The 19431-nt window shown below is 44.9% G+C and overlaps 1 protein-coding gene across 7 annotated transcripts in view; it reads left to right on the plus strand.

Moving 5' to 3' along the window:
- LOC115556699 (vitamin D3 receptor B) overlaps positions 1 to 19431 on the plus strand; it is a 37160-nt gene that overhangs the window by 7606 nt on the left and 10123 nt on the right. For all 7 annotated transcript variants that reach the window (XM_030373928.1, XM_030373932.1, XM_030373930.1 and 4 more), the window contains 5 exons: positions 8408 to 8555; positions 10525 to 10655; positions 12834 to 13030; positions 14408 to 14507; positions 15383 to 15563. In XM_030373928.1, coding sequence (XP_030229788.1) covers positions 8410 to 8555; positions 10525 to 10655; positions 12834 to 13030; positions 14408 to 14507; positions 15383 to 15563 — 755 coding nt within the window. In that variant the 5' untranslated portion in view covers positions 8408 to 8409. The remainder of the gene's footprint in view (positions 1 to 8407; positions 8556 to 10524; positions 10656 to 12833; positions 13031 to 14407; positions 14508 to 15382; positions 15564 to 19431) is intronic.

Genomic DNA, 19431 nt, shown 5'->3' on the forward strand with positions numbered 1-19431 from the left:
AGATCATCAGTCATTTAGTGGACGGAGGGGGTCCATATACCTTGTTATTGTTCGATTTAGAATTTAGAAAAGCTCCTGGTGAGGTTTCCTCTTAGACTCCAGTTAGAAATCTTCCTGATGATGGAATGTTATGATGATTCATAGCAAAACTACTTGAGAGCCAGTTGGATGAGGCCCAGATCCACATTGGTTAACCATTATGGTGCAGGAACGCTGTAAACTAATCACAAACAGCATTGCTGTTGCTGTTCCCTTGGATGTTTTTTTGACACTGCATCTAAGCCTGACATTTTTTATTTAGTGCATTCAGAAGTGGCTTTGTGAACAGTGAATTGTCTCTGTGTGTGTGTGTATCAGTGGCGGCTGGTGGTTTTTAAAGTGAGGGAGGAAGGACTGCGCGCTTGGTTGCCATTGGCCTGCTTGCACTGTTGGTGTATGGTGGCATAAAAATGTGAGACTCAAGTTGTTTCAGGGTGTTTTGGTGAACTACAAAATAGCAGGGAGGGAGTTATGTGAATAAAATGTATACAAAGCCACCAGTGGCAACACCGTCATTTGAGAAGGAAAGGATGATGCAAAGCATATTAGTCAAATCAGGCCTACTATTGATTTGTAAAAGTAAATAAAAAAATCTGGGCCTATCATTGGGCCTATTTTTGCCCTCACTGACTGAAGTTATTTAGCTATGTTTATTTTCAGTTACAATTGTTTTAAGAAAAGACTCAAGAACCAAAGTGATGCCATTTAAAATGCATCATGCTCTGAATCATTCACTAACACCCTTTCCACAAAATCAAACAGAGCGGTCAGAGTAACAAACTAGTAAAAGAACAACAAGAACATTATTTCAAAACTATTAACATGGGCTGTAAGCCTAACTATTCAGATTGAGGGACTTCATTTATGAACAGGTCAATCCTCCTTGCTGTTTGCGTTGCGAAGACAACATCAGTGAAACCATGAACAGCCCACGTTGGAGATTTGCTATTATTCATAAGCAAACAAGGCCAGCAATAAAGTCGATTGCTTGTAATGCTACCAGTAAGCCATGCGTACCTAGCAAACCATGTAGCACTCACAACACTGACGTTGCCATTACTTCTGGTGACCTTGATTTTGGGAAGTGGTCTACCTCTTTCATTGGTCGCTAACTTAGCACTGTAACTGAATGAATGGAATGATTTTTGTAATAAGACGTTACGAGGACAATGTCCTCCGTTTCCAATGTTTCCATTGTTCATTTAGGATCTCGCTATCGCAGATTTCACTAGCTCTGCGTCTCGACTGAGCACCGCGGCAATGCAGACCGGGTTTGTTATCGATAGCGTTGCCAGATTGGGCAGATTTCCCGCCCAAAGATAATTGTCACAGCTTAACATGGTTAAAAGTAGCCCAATTGGGTGGGAAATCAGACCAATCTGGCAACACTGCTCAACGTCCAGGGATCCTGCTTATTGGTTCATAGCGCAGACGGATAGATTTTTGCGCGAATCAGACCCCTTAAGGTCCCACCCACTCAGAGGAGGATTTTCCTCCTCTCTCCCATTGAAACCCATGTTATCCACCGGCCGCCAGTACTTTCGGGGAAATTAATGGGAGTCAACGGAGGCGGAGGGAGGACGTTCCTCCCTGAAGTAATTGTCAATAGGCGATAGGGGGTGCTAATGTCCCTTTACCCAGGGAAACGAACATTATATATTCAAAGGCAATAAAGTAGTCGTATTTAAGGGCATTAATTCATTACAATAGTCTGGGCAATCTACATTTTTTATTCTCAACAATGTTAGGGAGGATATTCCTCCCTCTCCTCAATGGAGAAGCCTCCACTGGTGTGTATGTGTGTATTTGTGCTTGTGTGTGTTTTGTGGTGTGTGTGTTTTTTTTGTGTGTGTGTGTGTCGAATGCAATAACAGTCCTGATTGATTGTTGCCGCTGGAAACCCGTACACAATACCTGTGTATCCAAAATGCTTGCATGGCCTAGCGTGCCACCGACTGGAATGAGTCTAATAACTTAATGCATTATTTAGAGCCTCCTCTGTATGGTATTATGCATTTAGTGCAATGGTCTGTCAGGGGCTGCAATGATCTCCCGGGATTAACCATAGATTTATTTTTATATCAGTTGATATTTATTATCTTGGTGTGTGCTGTTAGCGAATACTAACTCGCTAAGTGTGTCCGTCAATTGTATCATGAACAGTGAAATATAGCTTTATTGTGTGACGTGCAGCTTTATTGTGTGACGTGAAACCAACCAGTGTAGCCACACTGGTTGGTTTCAAAGTCAGGCTTCCATAATCAGACCCTCCAGGATTTCGCGATGTTGCGAGTTGCAACTTCAACACAACATCAAACAGTCAACACGAATTGAGTGCTGTGTCGCAATTTTAACGAACCACCTCAACTTTCCCGCAAATTTGACCAATCAGTGGTGTCGTCTTGAACTGACGTCGACAAACTACCTTTTGCCTTACTTCTTCAAGCGATTCTATCATTCATGCAGTATGTGCGCATCCGACGTTTCACAATTGCAGACAAAAAATAACTGCAGAACTCACGAAAAGAGGTCCACTTAGCTCAGGAGGTAGAGCAGTTGTCTTGTAACCGAAAGGGTGCTAGTTCAATCCCCAGCTCCTCATAGCTGAGTGTTGATGTGTCCCTGAGCAACACACTTAACCCTAACTGCTCCTGACAAGCTGGCTGTCGCCTTGCATGGTTGACTCTGCCGTCGTTGTGTCAATGTGTGTATTGAACGCTTTGGATAAAAGCGTCTGCTAGATGCCCTAATTGTAAATTGTAAAAGCACTATCCTGGTATTCTACATGAAAGCGGGGGAAAATTATTTTGCACTGCATGCAATATTGTGGTGGAACATAAGCGGAAATCTTCCATTGATAAGCATTTTGCCACCGCGAAACAACTACAGAACTGCAGGCAGGACGTCAGACGACGAGTCAGATCACTATGACACAGGCTGTTGCATCCAAGTCAATTGCTAGCGCAGAAAGAATCAAGAACCAATTATTCATAGGACCATTTCTCAGTGTTTTTGTTCTTTTAATTAATGTTTCTTTCAGTAATAACTTAATATTTAACAAATTACTCTGGGAAAATTGCAGTAATAACATCAGGAAAATCACAACTTTTATCGCAACTTTCACTTTCTCTCGCACTGTAATCGCAACAAAAACATTGAAAAAGCTGCAACTTTCATCGCAACTTTTTGGACAAGCTCACGCAACATTAGGCATTTTAGGCCGCAACATTCTCAAAAATGGCCCACGAAATCCTGGAAGGACTGCATAATAGTTCTCAAAACTCAGTGTGTGTGTGTGTGTGTGTGTGTGTGTGTGTGTGTGTGTGTGTGTGTGTGTGTGTGTGTGTGTGTGTGTGTGTGTGTGTGTGTGTGTGTGTGTGTGTGTGTGTGTGTGTGTGTGTGGTGAATGCTACATCCCCGCGTCTCAGCAGGGTTCCGGAAGGCCTCCTTCTTACAATACTGTATTTGAGATCAACTGAGGAGTGTTTGTTGTTTCTAGGTAGAAATTTCTTTCCCATGAAATGTGAAACTGTGCTTCTAAGAAGCTGCAACCTGGTGGTGGAAACAGGAAACAGGAAACTAGTTAAAGCGCAACCAAAGGAAAAAAATAGAAATTCCATTCGATCATCCTGTTTGCATTGCTAATGTCCTGTTTTGGACGGTAGCCCACACATTTTTAGGGCTTTTGTGAAAAATCGAAATACATCACTAACCCGCATGATGGTTTATTTTGGGCCCTTAAGTCGAGGGTTCGTCTGATTGATCGCTTAAGCTAAACCATTGATGTTAAATTACCTGGATGGAAAGTGTTATCTCTCAGTAAATAGTTGGCTGGCCTTATCTCAACGTGTGAGTAGATCAGCCCTATCTCAACGTTGTTATACAGCCGTTGCTCTTTGCTAATATGCTTTTCTTTCTACGCTAGGTGTGTGATTCATTGATGATTGACCTGTGGCCATTTATTCCCTAGTATTATCTGGTTATTAAGTCATCAAATCTCGGCCCTGCTAAAATGTCTCCCATTTGGGGCCAAGGGTGATGTTTTGTCACTCGTGACCCTTGACCCAAATCTGTGTGCTTTACCTCTGCCCTCCTAGAGAGGTGAGCATAATCCAAGCGGTTGGGTGGAGTGAAGAAAAGGTGAGCTTTGCTCTGTGTTGTAAATGTGGTGGAAAAGTCCCAAGATTTGTTCGTCAAGACATTTTCAAAACAATGGCACACCCATCATCTGTCCAAAGCACAAGAGGGCTGAAGCGCGGGTCACTACTAGGGGTGGGAATCTCTTGGCACCTCACGATTCGATTCCGATTATGAGGTCAACGATTCGATTCTGAAGCAATTATCGATGAATCTCGATGCAACAATTTTTTTATGTACATTTCCATGCGTGATTTTCAAAAATATATTTACATCTGGGTTTGCTACTCAGAGTTTGCTAATCACTTCCTACTTTTGTGATGATCATTAATGACATCAACAGACTTATCTAATATTTCATAGAGAGAGAAAGAGATGAAAGCTTTTGTCACAAATATGACTTTCTATGAAAAATGCAATAATCAATGCAGCTTGCATTATAACACAATATGGAAGCATGCTAAAAATAGGTTTCAGTTTTATTTTATTTCTAATCTTTCTTTTCTATTAGCCTGGTCCTACCAGACCATCGTACTTCATTTCATTTGTACAGAAGGTCTGGAACTGCTCAATTGACAAACGTTCACTCACTTGGAGGCGGGTGTCTGTAGAAGTTTTAAAATGATTGGACCTGCCCAGTGCCACTCTGGATCTGCCATAACCAATCGCATAGCGTTTGGTCGTGACGTATGTCATGCGACGGGACCGGCTCCTTCACCACTAACGGAGCCAACTGGAAAAGCAAACTTTTAGCGAACCCGGTGGGGAGAGGCGCCACAACATCATTGCCACCAACAAAACTCTGCAAAGCTTGTTCTTGCTCCGGGTTTAATTGATTGATTTTTGGCAGCGATCCCACAACAGACCGAATAGCTTCTCTCATCCTTCTCCATTGTCTTCCTCTGACTACAACTGAAACTGGCGCGCGACCTAGACGTCATCGTTCTCAGCCACTCTCTCTGTTCGCTGATTGGACCGCCAGAAATCTGGTTTACATGGAACACATTTACATTAAGCAGACCCAGACCTAGTACTGAAGTGAAATGAAAATTGAGCGGAAAGTAGGTAGGTGGGCGGTGCCAGGCTACTTTTCTATGTCATTAAAGGAAAAGCTGCTCTTGAATTAGAAGGAGTTCTTGTGTCTGGCTGTGAGTTAGCACGCATGCTATGCGTAGGCTGAATCACAATCGTGTCAAGACAATTTATTTTATTTTTTTAATTCCGATTATTTATTTTTTTTGCATCGAGACAGACTCGCTCTAGCGAGAATCGCGATGCATCGAAGAATCGATTATTTTTCCCGCCCCTAGTCACTGCCGTGATGACATCAGCCGTTGGCGAATCAGCACGCATAAACCCTTGCATTTTACTTTTTAAGAGAACAATGTCCGCATTTCACTTCTTAACCAGCACCATTAAAATGTTATATGTATCTGGATCAACGAGTGCTGGTGTGTGTGTGTGTGTGTGTGTGTGTGTGTGTGTGTGTGTGTGTGTGTGTGTGTGTGTGTGTGTGTGTGTGTGTGTGTGTGTGTGTGTGTGTGTGTGTGTGTGCGCGCGCGCGCGTAATGTAGACGCATTGCCTCTAGCTGTCTTCTAATCAATGTGCCCACACTGCTTGCTTCGAGGGGGTGATTGATGGGACCAAATCAGAAGGGGGGGAGGTTCTGATCGATACTTAGAATCTTTTTTTTGTTAACAAGGTTCCTGTTGAGTATCCATTTCTTTATAACGGTTAAAACCTCACCCCAAAACATGGAGATTTATAGTTTAGTAGAAAAATAGTGTCTTCTTTAATTAAGTGAAAGCGCGTCTGGCAGCATCTGTTACGCTCTCTTCTTCCAGAGGCTGAAAGCATGCAAATCACCCTGTTCCCAATCATGTTTCAAACATAATATAACCATTAGCAGATCCAGTGTAAGGCTTCTAGGCATGTTTGAGTAATTGACTAGCGATTAATCTTGGGCATTATTGTGTTATTACAGTATACCAGGATATTCACCAACACCGAAGGTAATATTCAATACTGTTGGAACGACACTCTTGCTATTCCACTTTTTGGAAATATGGAATTCGATTTTGCATTCAGTTAAGTTTTAAGAATCAACAAAATGAATTTAATGTATGCTAAAGGTAATTTGTGAATTGTGCCTCTATTCTTCTATCTGCAGCCTGATTTCGCTAGTTGGAACTAGCGGTCACAGCGCTGCCATTTTGGCGCCTTCAATATCAGAATCAAATGACGTGTGCTCAAGCAAATCACACTGTCTGTGAAAAGGTTCTCTAGCCTCAGATGACAGCAGTTGTCAGTAAGCACTCCCCAGATCATAAAGTGCTTATAATGAGACACTTTGAGATGGATATACAGTTTTATCTCAGTTGGCCAACCTCTCTGGTGAGGAACATCTAAGACCACAGATATGATTATTATTGGAGACCAGTTGGTGAATGCAAAAAGTGTCCATTTTCTCTTTAAAATCGTAAGAAACAGAAATGCATATTCAGAAAACCAGGGGACACCTGGGTCGAGGGGGTTGTAGGAATATAGGTTTCAAATATAATGTTTTTGTAACTTTGGAAATGGCTGGCTGACATTTCTTTTCCACTTTTAATTAGAAGTGAATGATGGATTGGTGTGTCAAACTATTTAAATTATTCAGCTGAGTCTTTACCTGATTTGTTGTGATTGGTGAGTTTGTTGAGATTGCTATTGGTTCCAGCTCTCTCGTTCTCTCTCCCTATCCCCACCATCTACAACTGTCTTCTCCCACTACAATGGCTGTGCAAAGAAAGGGAAGAGAAAGAGACCATTGTTTGTACCTGATTTGTTGTGATTGGTGAGTTTGTTGAGATTGTTCATGGTTCTACCTCTCTCGCTCTCTCTCCCTATCCCCCCACACACACCGTCTCCAACTGTCCTCTCCCACTACAATGGCTGTGCAAAGAAAGGGAAGAGAAAGAGACGTTGTAGAAAAGGACAGTTGTTTGTTTATATGTATCCCAGCCTTGTGGTGACATGTCTTTTTCTCTCCCTCGCAAGACTCTTAAGTGAAATAGATACATGATCCACAATGTAATCAAATGTAACCTAGATCCAGCGTGTTGGAATGGGACACAAGGCTTTTTTCCACTTGACTCATGTTGCTCTGCTCCCTAGGGATAGAAAACAGCAGACTTTTAGTTCACCTCTCTGAGTGGACTGTGGACTGGGCTGTCCACAAGTAGACCCCAGAACCCGGTGGGGAACGGAGAGATGGCGTGTTGTGTTTTCATGTGCTGCTGCTGTTTGGTGCCTCCCACTCCGGAGTGGTGCTTTGACAACAGCGTTTGTGTGATTTGAATACAAAGTGGTGATGAAATCTACAATATTAGCACTCAGTATGCGTGTATGAGACAAAACAGCACAAACAAGAGCGGTGTGGAGCCTTCATGGGGGAAGGTATGAGTTTACGACAAGCCAACAATAATGGTACAAGTCAGAACAGGTCAAATCAATACGGCCCTCAAAAGAGCAGGAGCGAGGCTGGGTTTTATCTGGATCTGAACATAACTTGTCACCATGTCTGAAGTCGCTGGAACATGCAGAGTGCATTTATTGAAACCTACTGGGGATATACAGATGTAAATAAAAAACAACAGTAGTTACCTTTCAACATGTACAAAATATATGTTCCAGAGATGATCATTTTGCCTGGGTTTTATTGAACATGGACCCGGCCCTGGACATGTCCTTATGGTTTATTATTGGAGCGCTGCTTCGTACTTTGTAATTCTCCTAATTTTGAGGAATTTCCAAAAGATTTTCATAACCTGCTCTGTTGTGCAATTGGGATTATAGTTTAAGGGTTGTTTACTAGAAACGTCTTAAGTGAAGTAAGCAGAACCACAGGTTCAGCAAACCACCTAGTGCACGGAATGTCTTTTTGTTTCCTATGAAATCTGATCTTGTGATTTATGAAAATGTTATTTGAAATGTTTAAAAATGTATCAGAAAACAACAGCCTGCATCCTCTACTCAGAACAAAAAACAGAGAAACAAGTTCTCATTTGAGGTTCTAGCTCACTTGAATAACAGTGATAAGTGTTACTGTTAAGGTTTTATTATTAACGTGAACCAACAACCGCATCCAAGACTAAACACACTCATGCCGAAGGTTTAAGCGTTATCCTCTCCCCCGTTGTCATTTATTTTTCTGAACACGTTTCTCATATCCTTCCTTCCTCCTTCTAGTGATGGAATCCACGGCTGTGAGCACCTCCACTCTGGCCCCTGATGAGTTTGACAGGAATGTGCCGCGCATCTGCGGTGTGTGTGGAGACAAGGCCACAGGCTTCCACTTCAACGCCATGACCTGTGAGGGCTGCAAGGGCTTCTTCAGGTAGGCTGGGTTGCAGAAGTATGCCACATGGATGGCCGGGAGCAGAACTACACCGCCACACAACGGGGGCGTAAACATGCACTGGTTTTAGAGTCATTTTGACAACATCTTATAAATATATTTTACGTTATGTTGATCTGTATTTTGGCTAAGTCTAAGTCTGCGTATCGCTGCTGCGATGGTGATGCCTTCAAATCATCACAAATCCTGAAAAGCAGCTCATGTCGTTTGAAAGTGGCTTTTTAAAGTTGGAAAGATGGCGGACATTAGACAGATATTCAGGCCCTGAAAGTGAATAAATAGATGCATTATGAGATGAGATTACACCGCTAATGGTTTATACCTGCCAGGTAAAAGGGCAGCAGCACTGTACACCATCATTTGGTCAATATATACGTGACACAATACAAAGGACCCTTAGTGTACCTGAACATGTGGCCGTCATTGGTAAAGCAATTGCATACATGTGTTAATCTAGCGCATGCATGCATATCAAGGACCGCGCAACCATAGCAATCCAATTGATGTATCGTGGTTTATAATCTTCTATTTATTAGCAGAACGAATAGGTGAAAAACATTAAACCGAACCAACATGGCTTTATGTTAAACACTAAATAAATCAAAAACAACTCCTGTGATTCCCATCACATCAAATGCCTGGTTTCAAAGGTCTCTCAAACATTTTAGAGGTCATGGCCTGTTTACTCGAACGCCTTGAACCGACCCAGGCCGCTGCATAGACTCAGTGATTGATATCACAAATATCAGAAATGTATTTCTAAAACATATCCCGGTTATGGCGGCAGGTTTTATCGCGATAACTATAAATATGGATTTATCGTCCAGCGCTACGACCCAATTCACACAAGACTCAAAATGCCACCTACAGTTCTACCAAAGAACAGCGACGGGCAACTTTAACACTCCAAACATCCACATCATCAGCCCATATATTTCACACTTATGGACGAGTGATCCGTCAATATCACGCAAACCTCGGCCAAATCAAAATCACTTCGCGGGATATTGTGGACACATCACAGGTACTCTGCTAATGAACACCCCCATGGTAAGGGATTACCGAGTGTAAGTTGTGAGGTGTGCACTATGCCTGCATGCGCACTTCTCCGCAGTGTTGACAGTCAGCAGGAGATAAAAAAAAAAAGGGGATGTTTTATAATCTCCCCACTCATCCCTCACTTGGCCCTTGTCTTGAACTGCGTGTGCGTGTGTGTGTGTGTGCGCACGCTTTGCTTGTGTGTGCAGGTGCGTGCAGAAGCACATGTTTCCAGGATAAATGATCACACATTACATGTCTTCTTGGCGGGACTCTCGTCATTTCCCCCCTGTGCTTTTTGGCACAAATCCATGTTTGTGCTTTGGGACTGCACTCAGGGTTTGAAGTGTACTGATGTTTAGCTAGATCGGCCTTGATTACATACTTACACCTGAGGTGTGTCGTGGCTGACGGATGAGCTCTGCTACACAAGGTGTTCCACAGTCTGTTGTCACACACGGATCTACGTAGATACACACACACCCACTGAGCCTGCTCCTAACTTTCGTCTTTATTGGCGATTTAGCGATTGAGTCAGCCTTATTTTTTTAGAGTCATTGCTTAGTCAAGCAAAAGTGGTAAGGGTAAAGAAGCAAATCTATTGCATCTCGTACCCTCACCCTTGCCCTAATTCGTCCTCATTTTCATTGCCCTTTTCGTACAGATGTCAGAAAAAAACAAAAGCCAGCTGTGCCTCACGTGTTTCACTTGCATGCCCAATCACTCAATGGACACACTATTACACAAGGATATTGGAGTCAAACACGACGAGTAAAAGTGTTCCCACGATAAATCTGAACACTTGCGAAGGCGACACAAAAATCAAAGAGGTGTTCTAAGATCAACAGGAAGTAATGTTGATTCAGGGCCTTGACGACCAGGCACAATGACAGCCGTTTTCCCCCTGCAGGCGCAGCATGAAGCGCAAGGCCTCCTTCACCTGTCCCTTCAGCGGGAGTTGCACCATCACCAAGGACAACCGGCGCCACTGCCAGGCCTGCCGACTGAAGCGCTGCGTGGACATCGGCATGATGAAGGAGTGTAAGTGTGTCACATAGCATGGCTGCCCTTCTGTCCCCTGGGTTACACACACAGGCGCACGCACGCACTTACATTCACCTGCATTCAAACAGGCCAGTGTTGTTTTTTGTCTCTCGCTCTCGATCTGTGTGTGTGTGTGTGTGTGTGTGTGTGTGTGTGTGTGTGTGTGTGTGTGTGTGTGTGTATGTCCTACTTTTGCTCCTCATGCAGTATATAGAACGCTATACATTTTACGTTTTATTCTTTCTTAGCTCAGTTGAGTCTCCCGCTTCGATGCTCTAATTAATCTCTCACAGGCCACTGACATTTGACCGTAGGTTAGTTATTACACTCAGCCTATATAATGCTTGTTTTACACCAGCTATGCTCGTATTCAGATAAGGATCAAAGCCATCCGCTTTGAATGGGATGTTTTAGTCCAAATGTGTCTTGTTTTTGAGTTGGCCGGAAAAAAACAACAACCTTATATAACATGAGTGTGGGGCAAGTATCAGTGAGTCTTTGCCACCAGTGGAATGTTGACATGGTCTATTTGAACTGCAGGGCCTCCCTGCAGTGTGTACAGCCGGAGCACTGTGAAGTTACGAGAAGAACACCTGCTCATAGGAAAAATATCCAGCTCTCCACAACCTCAGCTGTTTGTTTTAATGAACCTTTTGTTGGCCGCTAAAGCTTTCTTGCCTTCTCCCGATATCCGGATATTGTCCTCCAAGGTCGGCTTTGAAGCATATGCCTCTCGTCCCCCTCTTTCAAAAAAGGGGGGGTATTTCTGGGGAAATCATAACCTTGATATAATAATAATAATAATGCATTGAATTTATATAGCGCTTTTTCCTAGACACTCAAAGACGCTTTACATTGGGGGGGGACCTCACTCACCACCACCAGTGGTGTATATACACCGAATACATCCTTTGCTGTACAGGAGTCCTAATGCACATTGTACTTTGTCCTAAGAGGGAGGGGGGGTGTGTGTGTGTGTGTGTGTGTGTGTGTGTGTGTGTGTGTGTGTGTGTGTGTGTGTGTGTGTGTGTGTGTGCTAATTCAATAGCTTGAAAAACATGGAGGGAGCAGCACTGAGACAATGCGTTGCGTTGTTCAGTCTCCATATGGACCCCCTTCCTCCCCCCTCTTCCTCCTCAGAATAACAACCCCCCCGCCAGCCCCCTCTCTTCCACAAGTATGGATCCTTCACAAAACCTGACTGTGTTTCCACCTCTTCTCTCCTTGAATTAGGAGGGTTCTACACATTTTTCTGCAAGTCAATGTTTTAGTTTTACAATACTTGATTTTTAATCAAGCTCAGTGTGAATGTGCACGGGCAAACCACCACGTTACAACTGCAGCGTCGTTGCATTGACACTGCTGTGTACGCACGCTCAGGCAATCGAAGCTGTCCAAGTACTCACACGCCCCTTAATGCAATGTGAATTTAAAATGCTATTTCTCCAATCTCCACCCATGCTGGTCCATATTCTCTTCCCCTGAAGCCACAGACCAAGCTCAATCGTAGATTGGACGTTGGTCTGGGGCAGCTGCGGTCATTTTCTTCAGCACGAGGTGGGATCAACGGGCCTAGTTCAACTGACTAGTCTGTACACAATTTGCTGCTTGCCTCCGCTTCCCTGTCGTCATTGTGTTAAACCAGCCAATAGGGCGCCAGGGGGAAAAGCCAAGCTTGGTGATTGGCTCCCGTAAAAACGTATCGGAGGCAGAAAGAAATACATTTCTCTTCTTCAGACCCTTGTGCAGGGCAAACTCAAATCGCCAGCAGAATGGGTGGGGCTACCCAGTCTAGTTGTATGCACCTTTCTGGTGGTGGTTCCCATGATGCGTTAATTTTTTCAGTGAGGGCGATTTGGCCCTCACTGAATCCTTACCTGTACATCATATATTACCGTGCCTAACTGTCTTCGATCCACCCCATCAATCGAATCCATCTCTCCCAGTCACTCACATCTGCATAGTTTAACCCAAGTCTCCACTTCTTTACTCAATCTCCACTGTGTCCAGTTGGATGTGGCTAAACAAACTTTGTGTGAAAATTATTTTATCAGGATTAATGAACTTGACAAATTTCTCTCTCTCTCTCTCTCTCTCTCTCTCTCTCTCTCTCTCTCTCTCTCTCTCTCTCTCTCTTCCCCCTCTCTCGGCCCCCCCCCTCTCTCGGCCCCACAGTTATCCTGACGGACGAGGAGGTGCAGAGGAAGAAGGACCTAATCCAGCGCCGCAAGGACGAAGAGGCGCAGCGCGAGGCCCAGAGGGAGGCGCGCAAGCCCCGCCTGACGGACGGCCAGACCCTGGTCATCTCCACGCTGGTGGAGGCGCACCACAAGACCTTCGACGACTCCTACTCAGACTTCTCCCGCTTCAGGGTCAGCATAATGCCTATGCACCCACACTTCTGAAACGGAGCTGATCGTTGTGATGGGCAAGCCCCATAACAAAGGTATCACGATCATTTGTGATCGTGATCTAGTTCATCGAGTTTAGGTCGCAGAATGATATGGCCTGTACTGTTGGAATCGCTGGCGTCGAGGCTTTCGCATTGCATATCGATTGTGCAAATGGAAAAACGTGAAAAATGTTGGTTTTAGGCTTTCAAACGTAGCCTACAGCATTGTTTGCTTCTACTAGGAGAAGATGACGAGTTAATTATGAAGAACCTAGCCGAGCCCAGCTCAAATCATCGTCTTGTCCTCAAAAAATCTTGACAACTCTAGATGGCACATGGTCGTGCTCGGTAGGACATATCTACAGAAGTACAAACATGTTCCCCTCAAGTATGTGAGTTTTGAAATGGTGTAAAAGACGTGACTGCCTCAGTAACCGGGAGGGTCTCCGCTGGGTCCCATTACAATATAAACGAGGGTGCTCACGTATCAACGGCCGATGCTCAACAAGTATAATACCAAACGCTGAGTTATTTATCTATACATTGTGTTTCTAGGTGAAATATCAACTCTGATAGGTTCCACGATGTCCGAAATGTTTAGCTTTCGTTAAATGCAGCTTTGGCTACAGTGTGGGTTGCGTCACAACAATCTATCTGGACTCATGGAATGAGTCAATGAGCCAGAGTGAAAATATACCAAAATATACAGTACATATATAATGTTCATCAATGGTCTTAAAACATGCATGTGGGTGGAATAAAAAAACAAAAAGAAACAAAAACAAGGCTAGACATGCGCGCATATATTTCTTGAGAAGATTGAGAACCACTGTCCTAGTGGATTTGGTTATTCATATATTATTATATTACACCACCTCAACATCTCCCCATGGTCGACCCCATCTCTCCACCTACGCCCGTTCAGCTCCTCCACCACCTCCTATCCTCCGCCTCCTGTTGGTCCTCACCTCCACTCCACTACCCTCTGTCACCCCTCCTCAACCCCCCCCCCCCCCGACTCGTCTCCTCCACCTCCCCTCCGCCCCCACCCCCAGCTACAACAGTGTCCATTAACCCGATCTGTTTGCTCAGTTAATTCCACTTCAGTACATTTCACACGTTTTTTTTTTTTTTACTCCTTGAAAGTCAACTCTGCATAAAAAAAGTGACATGATGTCATACTTTCAAAAAGAGCAGAGGAATACATGCTTAACCATTACCACAACATTTAGCCCCGCACCAGCCCCTAAATGTAGTCATCATTAGGTGTGTTGTTATATACATACAGCAGTGGTATGAATGGTATTTGAACATTTTGTGTGTATGTGTGTGTCTGTGTGTGTGCGTGTGTCTCTAGCCTCCAGTGCGTGAGGGCCCGGTGACTCGTAGCGCCAGCAGGGCTGCTTCCCTCCACTCTCTGTCAGATGCCTCCTCTGACTCCTTCAGCCACTCTCCAGGTACCCACACACACAGACAGACAGACAGACAGACAGACAGACAGACAGACAGACAGACAGACAGACAGACAGACAGACAGACAGACAGACAGACAGACAGACAGACAGACAGACAGACAGACAGACAGACAGACAGACAGACAGACAGACAGACAGACAGACAGACACACACAGGGAAGTATCCTATTGCGTGTCACACGGTTTAGTTTTTTCCCGAAGCACCAATACACAGGAAAGGATGTGTGGACACACTATCACTTTCCATGCGACGCGTTTGAAATCTGTGGCTTTCCTTCCATAAGAGGGAAATCTTGTGACCACTCTCAAGCAAACGCACCTCAGCAGACCTGGGACTCTGGGTGGTAAACATCAGTCCATTAATGCCTCTGCTGCTAATGGGCGGAGTAGAGACAGGCTCACACGACCGCTGGCGCCCAGCCACATCTCACCGGAGACAAATTACTTCTTAACAAGGCTGTAGTGTTAGCACTGTATGAACGAGGGGGTCATCCTGTAGCGGCATCATCTACTCCTCCTCACAATCACCATCGTCACCACGGCGATGCTGGGGTGTTTGCATCCCGTTAGCTCCTTTGACTCTGTTTAGGGAGTTTCAGGGAATGCTTTTCTTCACGTTGCATACGGCGATTCTGACTGAGTATCTATCTCCCTCTCTCCGACAATCTCTTTTTTAACACCGTCGCCGTCTCTTTCAACCTTGTCTCTCCTTTAATCTCTACCCCTATTCTCTCTTGTCTCTGTCCATCTCATCCCCTTCTCTATCTTATTCTCCCTCTTTCTTTACCTCTTTTTCCTCCTCCTCCTCCCCCCCCCCCCCCCCCCCCCTCCGTTTCTGGGTCTTCCCTGTCCTCCAGAATCAGTGGACGCCAAGCCGGTGAACTTCAACAACCTGATGATGATGTACCAGGAGCAGGGAGGCAGCCCAGACTCGAGCGAGGACGGCTCCCGCCTCTCCATGCTGCCCCACCTGGCCGACCTCGTCTCCTACAGCATCCAGAAGGTCATTGGCTTTGCCAAGATGATCCCTGGCTTCAGGTGTGTTGGTCTGCGTGTCTGTATCTGTGTGAGCAACGGGACTTCCTGCCCCGTTGCTCTTAATTTTTTCGGTGTTGAGTAGCAGTCTCCCTACGTTCCTCAGTAAATACTGCAGCCATGTCAGGAATCTCGCTGGAAAATGTTCTGACTTTAAATCACCGTTGTAAAACTCAGTCACATGGACAGCTTTAAGGGTTTGGGGGAGATGAGCGTATGTTCCCTGTTTTTCAGACTTGGCTTTTGGACATGTCGTACTTTGTCCCTATAGTAAATCATTTTCCTGTATCAATGGTACAGGCAATGATTTAGTATAGGGACAAAGTAATATATGTAATTTGCATGTATACTTGTACTGTACCATACATGCAAAATTAACTTAGCACAAAAAGTAAGGACATTTGTGTTTGTTTGATTATTTCTCTGTGGTAACAATGCTTTTCTGCAATAAATCTTATACCGTTGGAAAGCCTGTATAGTTCCCTTTCAAAATGTTGCCAAATCTTCTCTGCCAATGCCAAACTGGTTATTCTGCCATTGACTCGTTTGGTGGATTGGATGATTGAAGTTTGAAGAAACAAGACATATTGGCAATTTAACAATTTATTCATTTCACAAACCGGCGCCTCAGTAGCGTGTGGAAGAACCATACATAGCCACAACAGCCTGGCACCTCCTCCTCATGCTGGTCAAACACTTGTGGGATGGCATCCCATTCTTCAACCAGCATTTGTCGCAAGTCAGCCAACGTGGTTGTGTTGGTCACTCTGGCACGGACAGCACGCCTAAGCTGATCCCATAGGTGTTCAATGGGGTTGAGGTCAGGACTGCTAGCAGGCCATTCTATCCTCTCCACTCCAACATTCTGGAGGTAGTCTCTGATAAACCCCGCCCTGTGGGGGCGAGCGTTATGCCGCAACTTGGTTATGCGGAACACCATCTTGAAGTTGCCCAAACAGGTGCCAATCAGGCCCCTGATTGGCAGCACCTGGGGGTAGCAGAAGCTCAAAACAATGCCGTGTTCCGATATCCATACTTCCATGAGTACACTTAAACGAAGTAACCTATCCGCACTCACTAAGTGCGCTAATTTTCAGATGTCAGTGTTGTTCCAAATCGAATACTCCGTGGTGCACTAACCGGAAATTACGATCACGACTGCCGCCGCGGCTCCTCCCCCGCAATAAACCTCCCGCTTTGAACGGTGAACTATTTACGCCTAGAAGCTATAAAAAGCTATAAAAACTACAAAATGACTCTTTTAATGCAGGCTATGTGGAAAATGCGTCGACTTTGGCTGAGCCTGGCTTCGCCCTCTTCCGCTACGTAGCTAAGATGGCTGCCGTTGAGTACGAAAAGTGTACATCGCCACACACTTCGCAATTTGACCGTTTTCAGTACACCATCCGGTTCCTTTCAGTACACTTATTTTCGCCCGATCTGAATCGGAACGCCCTACGTACTCAAACTTAGGCTAGTAAGTACGGAAGTCAATAGCAACAGCAAAATAACCTGTTTGGTAATGGCAATGGTTACAAAAGTGGCTGTACACCAGGAAGTGGTTGCCACCCACGTGAACGTGCACAGATTTTGCCCTACCGCTCAGCTTTCCCTGTGTTAAAACTTTCGGCGGCAGAAGCAGCAGCAACCTTTGAATACGCCAGGCCCTTCACACCGCCACGCTGAACCCTCCGGCAGCGAGGCGGTTATCAGGGCGGTTGACGCGCGGCGGTGTGCAAGCACCTTTACAAATGGGCCACCATTATGAAAGGGAACTAAACAGGCTTTCCAACGGTATAAGATTTATTGCCAAAAAGCAGTGTTACCACAGAGAAATAATTGATTTGCTATAATCGAGAGGCCCTCAACGACAAACACAGTTACAGCCTAATGTTCTCTCGGTGTGACTTCCCCCTGGGTGCCACAGTCCCATGTGCACTTACAGTTTTCACGGCAACCAAGCTGCTCTCTCATGATCTCCTTATGCATGCCGTTCAAAATAAACTTCATTCATGAGAAGATACCAGTACAGTTGTGTGACCGAAGGAGGGCTGTCCAACATGTTGGACAGGAAGTCTATAGGATGTCTGACCTTTTACAGTTGACTACTCTGCGCCCCTCAGAGCGGTATCAAGACCAGGGGGGCGTTATTATCTCAGCTAGACTGTGATGGGGCTGTCGAGACCCTAAGCAATTCTTACCACACCTCCTAAACAAGGCAGACGTGTGTGTGTGTGTGTGTGTGTGTGTGTGTGTGTGTGTGTGTGTGTGTGTGTGTGTGTGTGTGTGTGTGTGTGTGTTTCTATGTGCATTATTACATTGCATAAGTTACAATGACAAATACTATTCTACCAAAAATGAAACGATTCTTAATTTGCATGGAAACAAACCAAAACCAACCAACACATACCTTGTTATCGTTCAATTTAGCGTGTTTGTGTGCACATGTTTGGGCGTGTGTGTGTTTGTGTGTGGGTGGGTGGGTGGGTGGGTGTCTGTGTGTGTGGTTGGGTGTGTCGACATCAACAATCAGTCAGTGTCCCGGGGTCAGCGCCAGAGTCAAGACGAATACAAGACTGGGCCTGTCTTTCCTGAAGTTGTCATTCCTCCCGCCACAGAGTGATGGAAGTTGTTAAATTAGTGCTGGAATGTTTGTCCACTTATGATCTGCCCCCCTAAGCCTCTGAGAAGCTCCTCTGCCCACTCGCAGATCTCCCCTAAAAATACACACGTCTCTCCTCCTGACGCAGAACCCTTAGCGCTTTGTGTCAGACGGCGAAAACACTTTTTACATTCTTGGCGGGCCCCGCAGGGCCACGTCTGTGGCGTGGCGAGTACTTCTTATTAAAGTCTCCTGTTGTCTTCTGAGGCAGGGAATACAACGTTTAGTCGCTACTACAGGACATGTGGCCATCACTGGAGTGTCGGGTTTGTGGACTTTATTTTTATACCAGAAGTACTCATTATACTCGATATGAATCAGTAAGTCCCTACCCTGAACAGATTGTACTGAATACAATGATTCTTTCTGAAGAGAGGTGGTGGTGGTGGCGTATAGTTGATGGCGGAAGGTTGCTGAGGTAATGGCTCAGAACATCATTCTTTATGAACAGGGATATCGACACGACGGTGACAGCTGGTTGGAATAATGAGATCCAAGGGGTGACACACTACCAGGCCTGTTCCTGGTCGAACAAACCGCCCTGAGCTACCTTATTCTGAACTATGTCTGTTGAGGCCAGTGGCATCAAACATATGCCCCCGGTAATATCATCATGTGCATTTCAGCAGTTTAAAATAGATGCGGCATCCACTGGATGAGTTCTGGCAGTGTTTCCCCTGTATGCATTCAGCAGCGGTGCAACGCTGCTGCTTGATAGTCAGCGCCACTGCAAAAAACGAACAAAAAGAAGTAACCATTTAAAGGGGTATTTTTCAACTTTTCCTTCCGGGGGGCGGGGGGTGGGGGGGCATGCTCCAAGACCCCCTTAGCATTGCTAGGTTACCAACTCACAACACCACTGCTACAAAAAAATCTAGGGGAAACACTGGCTCTGACCAATATCATTTAAGATCAATGTATATCATACATGTCCTTACATAAGACATCTGTACTATGATTAGTGGCTTCTGCCAGCTCCATCTAAATGTAAAGCCATTGCATGTATATTTCATATTCATCTAACGTGAGTCTTCAAATGTGTTTTTGGCCTCTGACGCTGCCGGTCAAAGCGGTTCTTCAATTTAAAACTTAAAACGGCTGAAACCCAAGTGAAAGTGAACCCCTAAATCCTTGTGTTCTTTTGTTTGCTCTGGTTACGTCAGGCCACCTCCACCGATGGCCATGTGTTTTGAATCCTTGGTGTGGGTC

The sequence above is a fragment of the Gadus morhua genome, chromosome 13, assembly GCF_902167405.1.
Source record: "Gadus morhua chromosome 13, gadMor3.0, whole genome shotgun sequence".
Classification (NCBI taxonomy): Eukaryota; Metazoa; Chordata; class Actinopteri; order Gadiformes; family Gadidae; genus Gadus; species Gadus morhua.